We start from the raw sequence: 15,411 nt of genomic DNA on the forward strand, positions 1-15,411 counted from the left end.
TAAAATCTCCTTGAATATTTTCATAAATCTCCATCATATCCTCCACCTATTAAATATTAAATGTTATTTTAAAAAAAATTACAAATCACATAAATTTTTCTAAACTAAAATATTAAAACAATTTTATTTTTTAATATATATTTATTCTAAAACTATTTTTGTATGTGTATAACTCAAAATTTTATTTTCATAAAATTATACCTTTTTTGGTAATTTTGACAATAAAAAGATATTATAATATCAAACATAAACATTTTTAAGTTGTTTAAAATAAATTTACCTAAACACTTTAACAACTTATTTTTAAAATAAGTTCTAACAGCTTATAAGCTCGTAAAATAACTTTTAAACACTAAGATCTTATAAGCTCTTTTTAATAAGTTTAGCCCTAAAAAAAATATAATAGCTAACTTAAAAAACAAATTTTTTTGAAAAATATTTGTATACCGAACGGGCTCTTAGTTACAGGGATGACGCGGAAGCACACCGGAACGCCAAATTCCGTGCACAGAACCGCCGCTCTTCCTCCGCCGCCGCCGCGACCGCGGTAATGGGAAAGCAGAAGCAGCAAGTAATTTCCCGTTTCTTCGCACCAAAACCCAAATCCCACACGACCACTTCCACTTCTTCTTCCGCCGCCTCACCTCCACCAAAAATCACCGCCTCTGTCTCATTTTCACCCGCCAAACGCCTCAGGACCGCCCAGCTCGGCCCTTCCCACTCCAAAATCCCCAGACCCGATGAATGCAGCCCCGTCTTACCTCTGCCGGACCCGGCCCTCCACCAGAAATTCCTCAACAAGCTTCTGGAACCTTCCCAAGACTACCTCGAACCGTCCAGAGCTTACAATGCGCCATCTTCAAAGCTTAACTACACGCCTTTGGAAAAACAAGTGGTTGAACTGAAGAGAAGGTATCCTGATGTTCTCTTGATGATTGAGGTTGGTTATAAGTACAGATTTTTCGGTGAGGATGCCGAAAATGCTGCAAGAGTGCTGGGTATTTATGCACACATGGATCATAATTTTTTAACTGCAAGTGTTCCCACTTTTAGATTAAATTTTCATACGAGGAGGCTTGTAAGTGCAGGATATAAAGTTGGTGTAGTGAAACAAACTGAGACTGCAGCCATTAAAGCGCATGGGCTCAATAAGTCGGGCCCGTTCTGTCGTGGACTATCGGCATTATATACTAAGGCTACCATAGAGGCTGCCCAGGATATGGGTGGCGCAGAGGAAGGATGTGGGCCTTGTTCTAGTTATTTGTTCTGTGTTGTGGAGAAGGAAGTTGGAAATGTGGAGGGTGGCGTGGACGTGAGAATTGGGGCTGTGGGGGTGGAAATTTCTACTGGAGATGTTGTTTATGGAGAGTTTGATGATAACTTTATGAGGGCCGGCTTGGAGGGTATGGTTTTGAACTTGTCTCCTGCTGAATTACTTCTGGGGATGCCGCTGTCTAGACAGACAGAGAAGGTTGTTTTCAGAAGAAAATTGGTTTGTTATGATTAAAATCATTATCTCATGTAATGTGCAAATTGAGTTTCTTTTCTTCTTACCTGGCCTGGGTGGCACGGTATATAATTATCGTGACTCCGATCTATTATTGTAGAAAATGCTCTGTGAGATTTGTGGATTTATTAGCGTAATTGCTTGTTTTCCAATAATTAAGCATGGCAACAATGGAGATGAAAGTGGGAACATGTTTAGCTGAAAAAATTGTTGAGGCAATCAGGCAATGGTATGAAGTGTTTTGAAACTCTATACCCATAACATCATTGTTTCTCTATATTTTTTTTAAAGGACATGGAGAATTTAGTAGTTATTCAAGTTACTTATTGATGCCAGTTTGGTGGATCCATCTCTAAAATGTTATTCTAGAAAGTGATAGCAATTTTAAATGTTTTAATTTTCTTGATTCTCTAGGTTGTTTACTCTCTGTTGTAAGAATGGATGCATTTTACAGGTATTGAAAATTGCACAGTTATTACTGATGAAGTCAATGTAATTGGTATTTGATTGTGGCATGAATTTCACTCTTCATTTCATTTCATCAACGAAGTAGAGTAGGTCAGACATATCACCGGAATTGTGAAATAAAACATAAAAAAAATATTAGAAGAGTAGAATTGATGTGTCCAATGCAGTATCACGGACATTAATGTTCTCAACTTATGCATGCAGAAATCTTGAGACAATTGACGCAGAGGCACTTAATATGTTTCTTTATGCCATCCACTTCCTGCCATTTTGTTGTGAAAAATTATTTTTGAGCAAGACTTGAGAAAAACACGATTAGCTTCTCTGATAACTAAAACACACAATTATCTATTCCTAGAATGTCTTGACTGACCTCAATGCTCTGCAATATGTCTTGGAAAAGAGCCATCAACAGCGTTTTTTGCTTTATTCTGGGGATGCTTTCTTCCCTAGGTGATGATTAAATGATGCACGTGTAGTTTGCTTGGAAATTAATTAAGATTGATTTCAAATTCTGCAGCCCCGCCATCCGCAACTAAGCTCAAAGTTTCTGTATGTTTTTTAAAAAGAGTATTTGGATATGTACCATGACATGGTTTGTGTTTTCTTGGTGAACCTTCCAGGAGATCTCTGTTAAAACTAAAAAATGATGAATGTCCTGAACTTTGCGTCAACCTTGATGTGATGTAACTGTATCCAGTAGTCTTTTGGGGAAGATTTAGAGAAATGGGTTTGGTCAAATTTTCTTTTGCAAAATTATACCCATTACACTGGAGAGGTCTAATTTTGCAAAAAATAAAATAAAATTGACCAGGCCCATTTAATAAAATGGCTCGTCTGTTGGTGCTCTATCCACTTGCTTTGTCATTGGCGTATTATTGTCGATTGTATTTCTATATATAACTATCTTATTTGTTTGATTGTTTATTGGCATATCATTCAATTTGTTTGCTGAAAATGAGTTTTGCTGTTGTAGTTACTATTAGCATTTGCTGGACCTGCCTCAAATGTTCGTGTTGGCCGTGTGTCAAACAATTATCTTCATGAGGGTGGTGCCTTAGCTGAAGTTGTGTCACTGTATGAGGATTTTAATGAGAATATCTTACTAAGTAATTTTCAAGAGAACATTGTCGATTCAGAACCCCGAGGGAATAGCGCCTTCGCAATTGAGGTGCGACAACTTGTATTTCCTTGTAAATAATTAAAATTTTTTTGAACCTGGAAGACCTTGTAATTTGGTTTGTTCGCTTATCTAAGCAGTCTCTGATAAAATGGCTAATGCATCTCCTTTTGCCGTTCTCTGAAATTATTCACTTTGAAGGGTATTATGGCTATGCCTGACTTGGCTGTTGAAGCATTAGCTTTAACCATTCAGCATTTGAAACAATTTGGTTTAGAAAGGATTTTGTGTTTGCAAGATTCATTCCGGCCTTTCTCTTGCAGTAGGGAAATGGCACTCTCCGCAAACGCACTGCACCAACTAGAGGTGATTAGTTTTCTGCTTTTTTGACCATGTTTTCTAACAACATATTGAGTGGAAGAATGTCATCCAAAAATTACACCCCGTATGTAGGTTCTGAAGAATAATTCTGATGGTTCTGAGTGTGGCTCCTTATTGCATTGTATGAATCATACTCTGACCATATTCGGTTCGAGGCTCTTCAGACACTGGGTATGGAATATGTCACACCCTGATATACGGTCGCTGGCGATTTTTTTTTAATTCCATCTCCTTCTTGTCGTACGTTTAATATAATATTAAACATGACATTTTTCTATTTCCTACAGGTGACACATCCTCTATGCCATAGAAATATGATTTGTGCCCGCTTAGATGCTGTTTCTGAAATTTTGGGATCCATGGGTTTTGGGGATTTCAATGCTGAATATTCAGGCACTGCTATGGTGAAACCTGAGCTTCATCATATAATATCATCAGCTTTAATTGGTTTGGGAAGGTCCCCTGATATTCAGCGTGGGATCACCAGGATTTTTCATGGAACTGCTACACCATCTGAGGTACAACGTTTTCTTTTACCCAAAATTTAAATTAGTATACTCCATGTACATTTTCTTCATGTTGGAGTTTCTATTGAAGCTTGATTTATTCGTAAATGTAACGGTCTTAGCTATTTTGTTTCCTCCCACCCCATTTGTCCTTTCATGTTAGGAGGTGTCAGCTGGTAGGAATTCATATATTTTACGGCCCTTTGCTAATTGTCACCTCCTTTGCTTTTCTATGGCTGCTTGCTGATGTTTGATAAAATATCGTGTTAGGCTACTGGTTACTTGGCCACAAGAAATTAGATAAAAACACCTAGAATTAATATTGGAAGAACAAACTTGAACAACCCAGAGATTTACATAAACCCTAGCCAAAGCTAGTATTTCCCTAGCCAAAATGCTAGTTACAACCTGCAAAAGAGAACAACCGAATGAATGAATAAAAACTCCCTTCCTTGCGCCATTTATCTATTGCCCTGTATAAGACACTCTTGGGCTATTTAGATCTAGGCCCACCATCTATACTCTTCTAAGACTCTTGGGCTCTCTTTAGGTTTGGGCTCAAAAATATTAAAGGCCAAAGCCCATAACTGTATTTGAGTCCCTAACATATCGCTGGATCTTTATCGCTCCAAATGTGTTGATAAAACTTATAGTTGGCATTTAATTTTTGGAAAAATCACATGCTTAAGTAAACCACTCTTCATTGAATAGTCTCAGTTTTCCAGCCTGATTCCTGAATGGATATCATGTGGAATTAACGAGCATATATTTGAAGCATTGTATTGTTTTTCTTTTGCTGCCATAATCTCTCTATCTATCGATCCATTACAAATTTCCTTTTTGTCAATTTACAGTTTATAATGGTTATTCAAGCTATTGTAGTTTCTGGAAAACTTCTTCTGCAACTCCATGTTGAAAAAGAGGATGAAATAAAAAATGCAGAAGTGAGAACTGTGCAATGTGTTCTGTTGAGAACGTTGATATCAACAGCTTCATCTTCCAGTGTAATCAGGACAGCAGAAAAGCTTTTATCAATGCTCGATAAAGAAGCTGCTGATCAACGGGATCTACATAATCTTTTTATCATTGCTGATGGGAAATTCCCAGAGGTTGAATTGAATATTTTATCCATTTCCTAATTCCTTTGAATTTTTAAACTATCTTCAATAATTACTGCTAAATATGCTTGACCATTTAATTTCTTCCTTAGGTCAGTGCTGCAACCACCAAAGTTCAGTTGGCAAATGAGAAGCTAGATCAATTGAAGTGCCAGTATCGCAAACAGATGCGGATGAGCGATCTTGAATTCTCAAGCGTTTCCGGAGTCACTCATTTGTTAGAGGTAAGTTGACCATATTTGATCTTTGGACTTCATCCTATTTATACAGTTATTTATGCCTTATGCCTTAACTTTATTTTAGATCATAGTTTCTTGTCTGATCAGATTCAATGTCATGTTTTGACTATGTCAGATAAACACAGCCTATATGTTTTTGTTGCTTATTTGAAAACTCCTTCTGAAGAAGTCGAGGTGTTTCTTGACTTTTCTTAAACACTTTTATCAATTGGATCATTAAGTGTGAGTGCTGTTCCTTAAATTTTGAGTCCATGAATTTTTTTTATCAATTTGGTGTTATGTATTCAAAGTGATCCTTTCTACTTTATAGCTGGCATTCTAGTTAAAAATCTCCTCCAGACATAATATTTGCACGCAGGTGCCTTCAGATGCCAAGGTGCCTTCTGACTGGATCAAAGTAAACAGTACTAAGAAAACAATACGGTATCATCCACCTGAAATAGTGAATGCTTTAGACGAGTTATCTCTAGCTAATGAGGAGCTCTCTGTTGTCTGTGGAGCCGCTTGGGATAGTTTTCTGAAAGCATTTAGCAGATGCTATTCTGAGTTTCAAGCTGCTGTTCAAGCGCTAGCTGCTTTGGATTGCCTATATTCTCTTGCTGTGCTTTCGAGGACTAAGGTTCTATAGTTGAATGGCTGTTTAATTACTGTTCACCTTCTTACAATAATATCATATGCTAACGTGCGGTTTGATTATCGCAGAATTACGTACGCCCTATTTTTGTAGATGATGATGAGCCTGTTCAGATGCAAATATGTTCTGGTCGACATCCAGTACGTAGTTTAAAATTTAATTGTATGAACATTAATATTTTTATGTAAGATGCATGTTTTAACTTTTTAAGATGAATATTGATACATATGTTTCCAAGAACTGTTGCATAAAAAACTTTATTTTCGTTGAGGCTAGAACTTTTACACTTATGTTGTCTTCTCCTGTGTATCTTACTGGATCCTTTTAATTATTGTAACCCATAGAATCCTAATGTATGCCGCTCATCTTTTAGATTTTTGCAGATTATGGAGAATATGCTACAGGATAATTTCGTCCCAAATGATACAAATTTGCATGCAGATGGACAGTACTGTCAGATTGTTACTGGACCTAACATGGGTGGAAAGAGTTGTTACATGCGCCAAGTTGCTCTTATATCCCTTATGGCTCAGGTAAGTATAACCAGTTGCATAATTTTGGGGGGTGGGGGGTTTAAAAATGATTAATTATAAAAAATATATAAAGACAAATATAATTCTTGGACACACAAAATAAGAACAATTATTATATTTTCTAACAAAAAGATGATTGTCAAAAACAATCATGATTAAAATATTAAAAAATAAAAATTTAATGATTATGATTTTTAAAATAAATTATCTAAAAATAGGAGCAATAAAGTACAACACCAAAGTTTCAAAGCTTTTGTCTATAACATGTTTTATATACAATAAAGTTTGCAAAAACCATAATAAAAGAAACTTTAATCATTCTAATTGAATTAGTAATATAAATGTTAGAGTAAGAAATGATAGATAAACAATCACTATTTATTAACTTATCATGATTAACTGTTTTAAGTTGTATTCGATGTTTCATCACTACAAAAAAATTGACAATATCTTTCCAATTCAGTTCAAGTGCACATACTTTGTGTTGCGTTATTTTTTTTCGCTCGCAAACGCACGAAGTCAAAGTTTTAATAAAGGTGAATAGAGTATCGTCCCACAGAGACTGAATAATTAATATTACACTGAATATTTGTAACTAGCCTGAATTAATCCTCTTTAAAGCTACGAATTTTCAAGGTTTTTAAAAACTAAAAATATTTCAATAAAATAAAGAGATAAAAAAAACTAGCAACGAACAATTAAGAAGAGAATTCTAGAGGTACGACTTCGTTCAACCTTTCACCATGTTTAATTTCTAAGACATTTTATATTATGAATTCCTCAACTCATTAGCCTAGAATTCAACTATTATCTATCCTCTTTACCAAGTGATGACAGATATTAATTATCTAATATAGATCGCAATATTCCTATTAGCAATCTAATATTAAATAATATGATTGACACAAAATTCTTCAAGGCTTCAATAGTGTTATACGCGTTCCAGCAATATAATTACTAACGATGTGTTTTTCTATGTCTTGTTTATAATTCTCTCTCCCGAGTGATGAATTTAAACACATAAATTTATCAACTTATGGTCAGTAGAGTTGAAAGACAATCAAATCGGAAAAACACAAATAAATTAAACGAAGAATTCAAATAATAATATCAAAAATCCTAAACATGGTTTTCGGTATCACTACATCGTCCCTCTAGATGAGAGAATTAGTTCATGATGAATTTGATAAAATAGCAAAGCATGTTCTGAAAATAATCCATCATAAGAGATAAATATGAAAGGGAAGAAACGAGGATGAAGATTGAAGAGCGTTCTCCCTTCCCGGATTGATACGTCTTCGTCTTCTTCCCAAAAATCTTCCGCCTTCTCTTGTTCTCGGCCGCCGCCTCTCTTTCTGCGTGAGATCCTCTCTTCTTTTCTTTTCAGATCGTGATCTTCTCCCCCAATCTGTTCGTGTATATCCCTAAAATATGCAACCAAATCTTCATTTTAAGTTAAGAGTCCAAGATTCTAAAAATTCTTTATTTAAATGGCGTCGCAGCGCCATTTTCTTGCGCAGGTGCACTAGTTGTGCTGGGCGTTCCAAACATGTGAAAAGATGCAGGGGCACTGGTTTATTGCGTGGGTGCACTGGTTGGGCTGTTTTCTGCGTTCAAATATCACACAGATGGCGCAGGGGCGCAAAGTTCTGCGTGGGTACACCTCTCTTTCTGACTTCAGCGTTTCTGCTACAAGAGACAATAGTGCAGGGGCACTGTTTTTCTGCGTGAGTGCACTTGTCTTGCTGCCCCAATTTTCTCCAGCTTTTCTCTTCTCCTTTGTTGCACATTCCACCACCATATTTGGTTATTTTATGCTCCATAATCACTTCATAATTGCCTTGTCTCCTACATACGACAAAAACAACACAAAACACATAATACCGCTCAAGAAGTAACAAAAATCCAAGTTAAATATATGCAATAGAAGTGCAATAAATTGCACTTATCACTTTGCTATGTCTTTCCATTTCAGTTCAGCTGGACCTTGGTCTCGTGCATGTCAGGCTTCCTTTTTAGGTAGGGATGTAAATGAGACGAACAGTTCGCGAACTGTTCGGGTCTCGGCTCGTTAAAAGCTCGTTCGGGCTCGTTTAATGAGGCTCGTTAAGGCAAACGAACAAAGTTCGAGCTTTACAATATTCGGCTCGGTAGTTCGTGAACATGCTCGTTAAAATGCTCGTTAACAAGCTCGTAAGTCATCTTTTAGACGAAAAAATAATAGTATTGATATTTAATTTATAAATTTACACTTTACTTATGAAAAATATTGAAAAATCTATAAAAATTAATTTCTTAGAATAAAATTACAAATTTTAATAATAATATTATATTTTTTTCAAATATATAATTTAGTTTTTAATTAATTTAATGAATATTTAAATTTATAGTTTAAATATATTAAGTACGTTTAGGCTCGATAAAAGCTCGAATAAGCTCGTGAGCCATGAATATATTCGTTAAATAAGCTCGGGCTCGGCTCGTTTATAAATGAACCAAGCTTGAACATTCAAAAGCTCGGCTCGGCTCGGCTCGTTTACATCCCTATTTTTAGTACTCTATATGTTCACCGATCATTGTTTGTATTATGTTGATAGGTTTTTCACTTTGTCATCTCTTTTACATTTTCACTCTTAAGGTCGATGCCAAACTTTGTCGTCTCTTTTTACATTTGTCATCTCATTCATTTTGTCATCTCTTTTACATTTTCACTCTTAAGGTCGATGCCAAACTTTTTACTCCCGTTGGTGCGGCTTTTATTTTAAAAAAGAAATTTAAATCTCAGAGCATGTCTGCTCTGTAGACTGTTTTTATGCCTATTGTTTGTCCTTCTATTGCAACCACAATAAATTCTACAATTCTAACTGTAATGAAGAATAAAGATTCAAAGCTAAATTGCTCAAATATAATGGCAATGAATGAAATAATATCCCAAAGTTAATACTCTGTACAAGAGAACAATCTCTCCTCTTCCTAGCTCAGCTAGTAACTCTCTCAAAAAACGAAATGAAAACTGCCCCTTTGCAATCTCCCCCTCCTATTCTTATTCACCCCTTCTTCCACCCTAATCTAAGCAATCCCGAGTGGATTAGCTTCTTTTATGTAAATTTCCTAATCACATGAACAAGATAAATATCAAATGCAAAAGAAAACGGATAGAGCATCTAACGAAGATTGTGATCATCTGCCATCTTCTTCTTGAATCTTCAATACATATACATGATATCTTTTGAGGTTGATGGACCCTCACCTGGGCTGGTGTCTTGTTTATACATCCCACAGGCCTTAAATGTTGTGGCAGGCTCTAAAATCCTGGTCAAGAAATGTTCATGACAGATGCCATGAAATCTTTCAGAATGTAATTTTTATTACATAATTACCTTTTGCCAATCTAAAATGTTGCATTGGTGGCTTGTGAAGGTGTAATGGTTGCATTTAGTGGTTTTATTACGGGGTTGTGGGCATGGATTATGGGAATGTCTCGAACATTTAAATATGGAAATGAGCTGAGGTTGGCAATAATTTGTGTTTCAAGTTCACTCCAAAAATCCTGACAAAAACAAGTACCTGCACACAGAAATTTTGTCCTGGATCTTTTTAATTAGTACTATTAACTAATTTATTGCTATTTTAATTTTTCTGTTTTTTTGGAGTTGACACTCCTTTGGAGCTCTTCAAAACGTAAACTTCGGTTTTTAATTTGTTTTTCATCTCTCACTTTTACATTAATTTAGATTTAGATCTCTTTTATTGGAAAATTTCATTTTAGGACGTCTCTGAGAGACAAAATTTCCTTAGTAGAACTTCGTTGAAATGTGTGTTTTATTCCAAGGTTGGTTCCTTTGTACCGGCATCATCAGCAAAATTGCACGTGCTGGATGGAATTTACACTCGAATGGGAGCTTCAGATAGCTTGCAACTACGAAAAAGTACTTTCTTAGAAGAACTGAGTGAAGCATCTCACGTTCTTCAGCATTGCACATCCCGCTCATTGGTTATAATTGATGAACTTGGTAGAGGCACAAGTACACATGACGGTGTCTCCATTGCTTATGCTACATTGCGTTATCTTTTGGAGCGTAAAAGATGCATGCTACTTTTTGTCACCCATTATCCTAAAATAGTCGCCATAAGAAATGAATTTCCGGGCTCTGTGGGAGCATGCTATGTTTCATATCTGACTCCACTGAAAGAGTCCAAGCTGGACGCCAATTTGGACAAAGTAGATGATACGAATCATGATGATGTAACTTATCTATACAAACTTGTGCCGGGGATTTCTGAAAGAAGTTTCGGGTTTAAGGTTGCTCAGCTTGCACAAGTAAGCTACCCAAATCTTTCTTGTCTAGAAGCTTTTGCTTCAAATAGAAACGACTCCATTCTTTGACAATTTAATTTGTTGTTTTCGTTTCTTTATTTTGTTTAGCACTACATTTCTCTTAGTTAGGTTCTTGCATTTTGTGGCACAAGCTTTTGCTTATTTTATTTTACTCTTTACATTCCTTTTGTGAATATCGATTATTTTATGACAAAAATATAGTGGAGAAAATGCTTTGCAATAGAGATTAACCTGATTTGTTCACCGTGGATGATATCTAAAGCCAAGTGCTGGAGGGCTATTATTAATCACTTTTAGGGCTTGTTTACTTGGATGAATGGAGTTAAATATGATATATAATTTGTGTTACTATTAAAATGTTTGAGTTGGGTGGGGAATAATAATGATAAATAATAATATGCTTAGCTTGATTGATTAATTTGGGATAAGATAGTGAATTACAAATTTATCCTTTGTAGTAATTAATAAATATAAACAAAAATTATCTCAAAAAATATATAAATAAAAAATCTATGAAGGAAAATATTGTGAATTCAATGATTTGATGGATGCAAGTTCAATAATTAATTATTTGATTGATGTGCGATAAATAAATCAATGCCTGAATTTACGACTAAACATTAGATTTCCTATCATACAAACCGAACATAACATAGTTTATGCTAAATCATAATTTTAGTGTTGATGAAAATAGATTGAGAGAAGTATAATAGGGAATTTTTATTGTGGTTAAATCACTATAAAATCATATCTTTGATATCTTATACTTTAAGTAAGATTAAATATAAATTAATATAATCTTTGATTTTTAATATTGAATGTAGAGTTAATCTTCCTTTGATTTTCTTAGTTAGCATTCCTACACTTGATTGCAGTTACCTTCCTCGTGTATTAGACGAGCCACTTTTATGGCCACAAGATTGGAACAGGAAATTTGCAGAAGAGAGTACAAGAAGTTGTTAACAAGTTGTTCAGCAACGTTGCTGCCCAATGACAAATCGAATTACACGGGTGATGATTTGCTAACAACAAAAGTCATCAACTTGCTAGAAATCGAGAATGGTTGCCGAGATATGTTATTTAAACTAGGGATTACCCTTCTCAAAGAAGAAGATGCTGCAAAGAAATTCGGTGTTCTGAAGCATGCTCAGGGCCTCGCAAAGGATTTAGTGAATCTTCAATGGTTTTCTTTGTCCTAATTGCTGGTTAAAACAATCACCTTATATTTGGTGCTGTTTTATCTTTTTCACAATGTTCATACAGTCGTCTGTCCTCTGCAATGTAAATGAGTGAATGAGGGACAAAGGTACTTGCGTAGGAAATGCAATGTCATAGTTGAGAAACTGGTATTTTATGGATCTCACCTTTCTTGTGACGTCTTTCCAGGAATTCATTAATTTTTTCTTTCATAATTGTGCCTGCTTTATCGCCTACTATTATTTTTCCTTTTCTAATATTTATGTTTGGAGTACAGTTTTGAAGGCTGGTGTTGCAGAAGAGCATGCTAATGCCATGTGACCCTGTCTTTGGCGAAAACTTGGAATCTCTTGGGTTGTGGAGGTCGAACATGAAAAATCTTCCATCTTCGTTTTCTCCATTTTATCTTCCGATCCAAGTCTCTCTGTATAGGTCACTTTTGTTCTGAGGCGGGTTGGTCTTGGTGGCAATCCTAGTGGTCGGGTTTGCATCAGTTGTGACTATATATAGGTGGCCTTTGAAATAGAGCTGTGGTGTGGTGATTGAGAAATATTTATTGGCTAAATGATGTTTAAAGATTAACGAGAAGTCCCATCTTCAAATATCGGAAGAGAAGGATGTCAAACGAGAATAAATCATAGAAAAATGGAACTGAAAACACACGATAAACCATAATCCGAGTCTGATTTGAGGAAAGTATCATCAGTTGTGACATGAATCTTCTCCGACCGTAGTAGTTTGAAGCCAGCTGATCAGAATTGAAGAAGCATCGATTTTCTCTCACAAATTGGATTGATATTCCGCGGTAATTGAAGAAAAATCTAGTTTTTCACCGAAATTGGATATGAATTAGGTGAGAATTAAAGAAAAATAAAAAAAAATCTAGTTTTTCACCGAAATTGGATATGAATTAGGTGAGAATTAAAGAAAAATCAAAGAGAATTTATGATTTTGTTTGTGTAGAGAATTGAACGATGAGCTGATTTTGACTGACCTAAGATCCGGGTTTCACCTAATAATTGATCGGGTTATTTAATTATATTGGGTTGATCCGTCTCACGTGAAACTGTCTCACAAGAGTGTTACTCTTATTTTCTATCAAGGGCTCAATGTTATTTTTATGTCATTTGTTGCAGAAGATATAGCCTTACAACTAAGTCCACAAAATGGCTGGTTAAAGTTAATTTTTGTAGTCTGTTTGTCCAAACAAATCTACCTCACAATTGAAGAAAGCTTTTGTAATTACTTCTGCTGCTCATGGCTGAAGGTGATTTTTATAGTTTGTTCGTCCAAACAAATCTACCTCAAAATTGAAGAAAGCTTTTGTAATTGTTTCTGGGCCAATATTCAGTGTTATACAGAAGGCGATACTAGTTAAATCAATATAGTTGATCAATATTGTTAATAGCAAGGAAAACGAACGAGTTCGCTCATGAACTTTATGAATCAGCTCAAAAAATATTTTATTTCGAGCGAACTCTATGAATCAGCTCCAAAAACATTTTATTTGTATTCATAATTATCGAATTCGAATTGTTATTTGTATTCGTAATTATCAAACTCGCGTATTGAAACTTTTTAAAACTCAAACATATTCAAACTTTTGCAATAAACAGTAGTCCAAAGTTCAAACAATTTACGAATCGAATCTCGATCGTCAATCGAGAAATGAGAATCTGAGCTCAGCTACACGAGCAAATGGTTGAAGCACAGTCGAGCTATTCATTTACTGAAGCTAAATTAGCTCGAGTTTGTGGAATTTTTTAAAGAATTTTTCACCATCTACATTCATCCACACACATAATTGGCATACCAGATGTTGGAGGCAAATTAACCCCAAACTATAGTTTCATTACATTATTGTAATTGATTACTTGTAATCTCATACTTGTACTCTAAAAAAAAAACACCCCCAAACGATGAAAAAAATGCTTTGCTACAATTGCCATTAATTTTTATTTTTTTTTACATGTACGCCTTCTGATTTCAGTATGCATCAGAGCATTTTGCTTTTGTAATGAAAGCTTTGACAATCAATCATATGTATATCGACATCAAAAAATTTCTTAAAACACATGTTTGGTATACGTTGGCCATGTGTTTAGCCTTACTCAAGGATCTTTGTCCTTGGACAGAGTCCGCGGCAACCTGCTATGCAAATTTTCATCCACAATTTTGTAATGCTTGGAAAATTTACGATGAACCACGTCGGCGTATACATGGTCTTGAAACATGCCATATATAGAGCTGGAACTGTGAGAGAAATAATGATCCCTGCTGCCAAAAGTGAAACATCAAAGTAGAAAATTGAAGTACACGACATTTCGACTTCGCATGGGAAGTCTACTGAAACCAATAGCAAAAACAATTTTTCGACAAAACTCATAACCAAGCTACGGGAAGAATAAGTTGGAAGGAGTTGAAAGCCGGGTCACCCAAGGGATTATATTTAACACTGCTGGGATTTTCAAAACATGTCTATGAATGACTAAAAGGGCTTGAAAGGCGTCACGAAACATGCAAACTTCAAATCCGCGTGTAGACAATGGAAGTGTCACAAACTCATGTGGCCTCTCAATTTTCTTCGAGAAAATATGTTACTCTATTTTCCTTTGTTAATTTAAATTAAGACAACTGGACATATCACATTTAACCACGCTCTTAACTCCACTGTCAATGTTAAAGTAAAAACTAACTGATATATTGTTCCTTGACAAAACAATCATATGGAATAACGTGAATTTTTGCTTCATATCCTCTTTCACCAACTAAAGAGTCAATATTTTTCCAAAAATTTGAATACTTTCTCAAATCTCAGCAATGACACATGGGATCTAACGAATTGATCTTGTCTATGCTACACAGAATAACACTATTGGATACATCAAAACATGTGCCTATCCTACATGAAATATAAGGGGGGGCCACCATTATTCAGTGTAATATGTTGCTCATACTGTACTTCTCCCTGTGTAATATAGAAAGACGCCAAGGATCCATAGGCATCATGCAAGATGTTAGGAACTAAATTTTCAATCGATTCAAAGTAAACAGAATTACAATAATCTGAGTTAAACACCCAGCCAAAGGATTGAATCCTTTACAAATTCCCTAGCTCAAAGCTAGTAACTCAACTAAATTGTAAAAACGTGAATCAATGTCTCCTAACAAACTCTATTTAATCCCTCTCCCAATCTAAATTCTTCCGAGATACAGAGGCTTGGGCCTCTTCTAGCATATTATAAGGCCTGGACCTCTCTGAATTTGGACCTCGTTCTTGGGCTTTCTCAGTCCAATACAATTAAGACCATAACAATACCCTAGGCCCATAACACAAGATTAAAGAGTTGAAAAGCCAAGGATAGAACA

The 15,411-nt window shown here is 35.3% G+C and overlaps 1 protein-coding gene and 1 pseudogene across 2 annotated transcripts; one reads left to right on the forward strand and one right to left on the reverse strand.

The window, feature by feature from the left end:
• The first annotated feature begins 453 nt into the window (after nt 1-453).
• LOC140859933 (DNA mismatch repair protein MSH3) lies at nt 454-13,046 on the forward strand. Of its 2 annotated transcripts, none has more exons than XM_073262561.1 (13): nt 454-1,492; nt 2,952-3,146; nt 3,297-3,461; nt 3,549-3,647; nt 3,764-3,994; nt 4,837-5,091; nt 5,193-5,324; nt 5,698-5,958; nt 6,042-6,113; nt 6,357-6,506; nt 10,339-10,827; nt 11,721-12,895; nt 12,957-13,046. In XM_073262561.1, the coding sequence occupies exons 1-12, from the start codon at nt 551-553 to the stop codon at nt 12,042-12,044; spliced, it is 3,315 nt and encodes a 1,104-aa protein (XP_073118662.1). In that variant the 5' UTR covers nt 454-550; the 3' UTR covers nt 12,045-12,895; nt 12,957-13,046. The 2 variants fall into 2 exon arrangements, with proteins under 2 accessions (XP_073118662.1, XP_073118663.1); XM_073262562.1 differs by having other exon boundaries at nt 454-1,471; nt 12,957-13,039.
• Nucleotides 13,047-13,872: 826 nt separating this feature from the next.
• LOC140862703 (reticulon-like protein B16) overlaps nt 13,873-15,411 on the reverse strand; it is an 8,666-nt pseudogene continuing 7,127 nt past the window's right edge.

This window comes from Henckelia pumila, chromosome 4 (genome assembly GCF_033568475.1).
Source record: "Henckelia pumila isolate YLH828 chromosome 4, ASM3356847v2, whole genome shotgun sequence".
Taxonomy (NCBI): domain Eukaryota; kingdom Viridiplantae; phylum Streptophyta; class Magnoliopsida; order Lamiales; family Gesneriaceae; genus Henckelia; species Henckelia pumila.

What these genes read in the sequence shown, in the direction of transcription:
- LOC140859933 (XM_073262561.1), top strand. Translation starts at nt 551, where the DNA reads ATGGGAAAGCAGAAGCAGCAAGTAATTTCCCGTTTCTTCGCACCAAAA. An exon ending in CTGATGGGAAATTCCCAGAG is followed by an intron (nt 5,092 to 5,192) that starts GTTGAATTGAAT and finishes TTTCTTCCTTAG; the next exon opens with GTCAGTGCTGCAACCACCAA. An exon ending in AGGTTGCTCAGCTTGCACAA is followed by an intron (nt 10,828 to 11,720) that starts GTAAGCTACCCA and finishes ACTTGATTGCAG; the next exon opens with TTACCTTCCTCGTGTATTAG.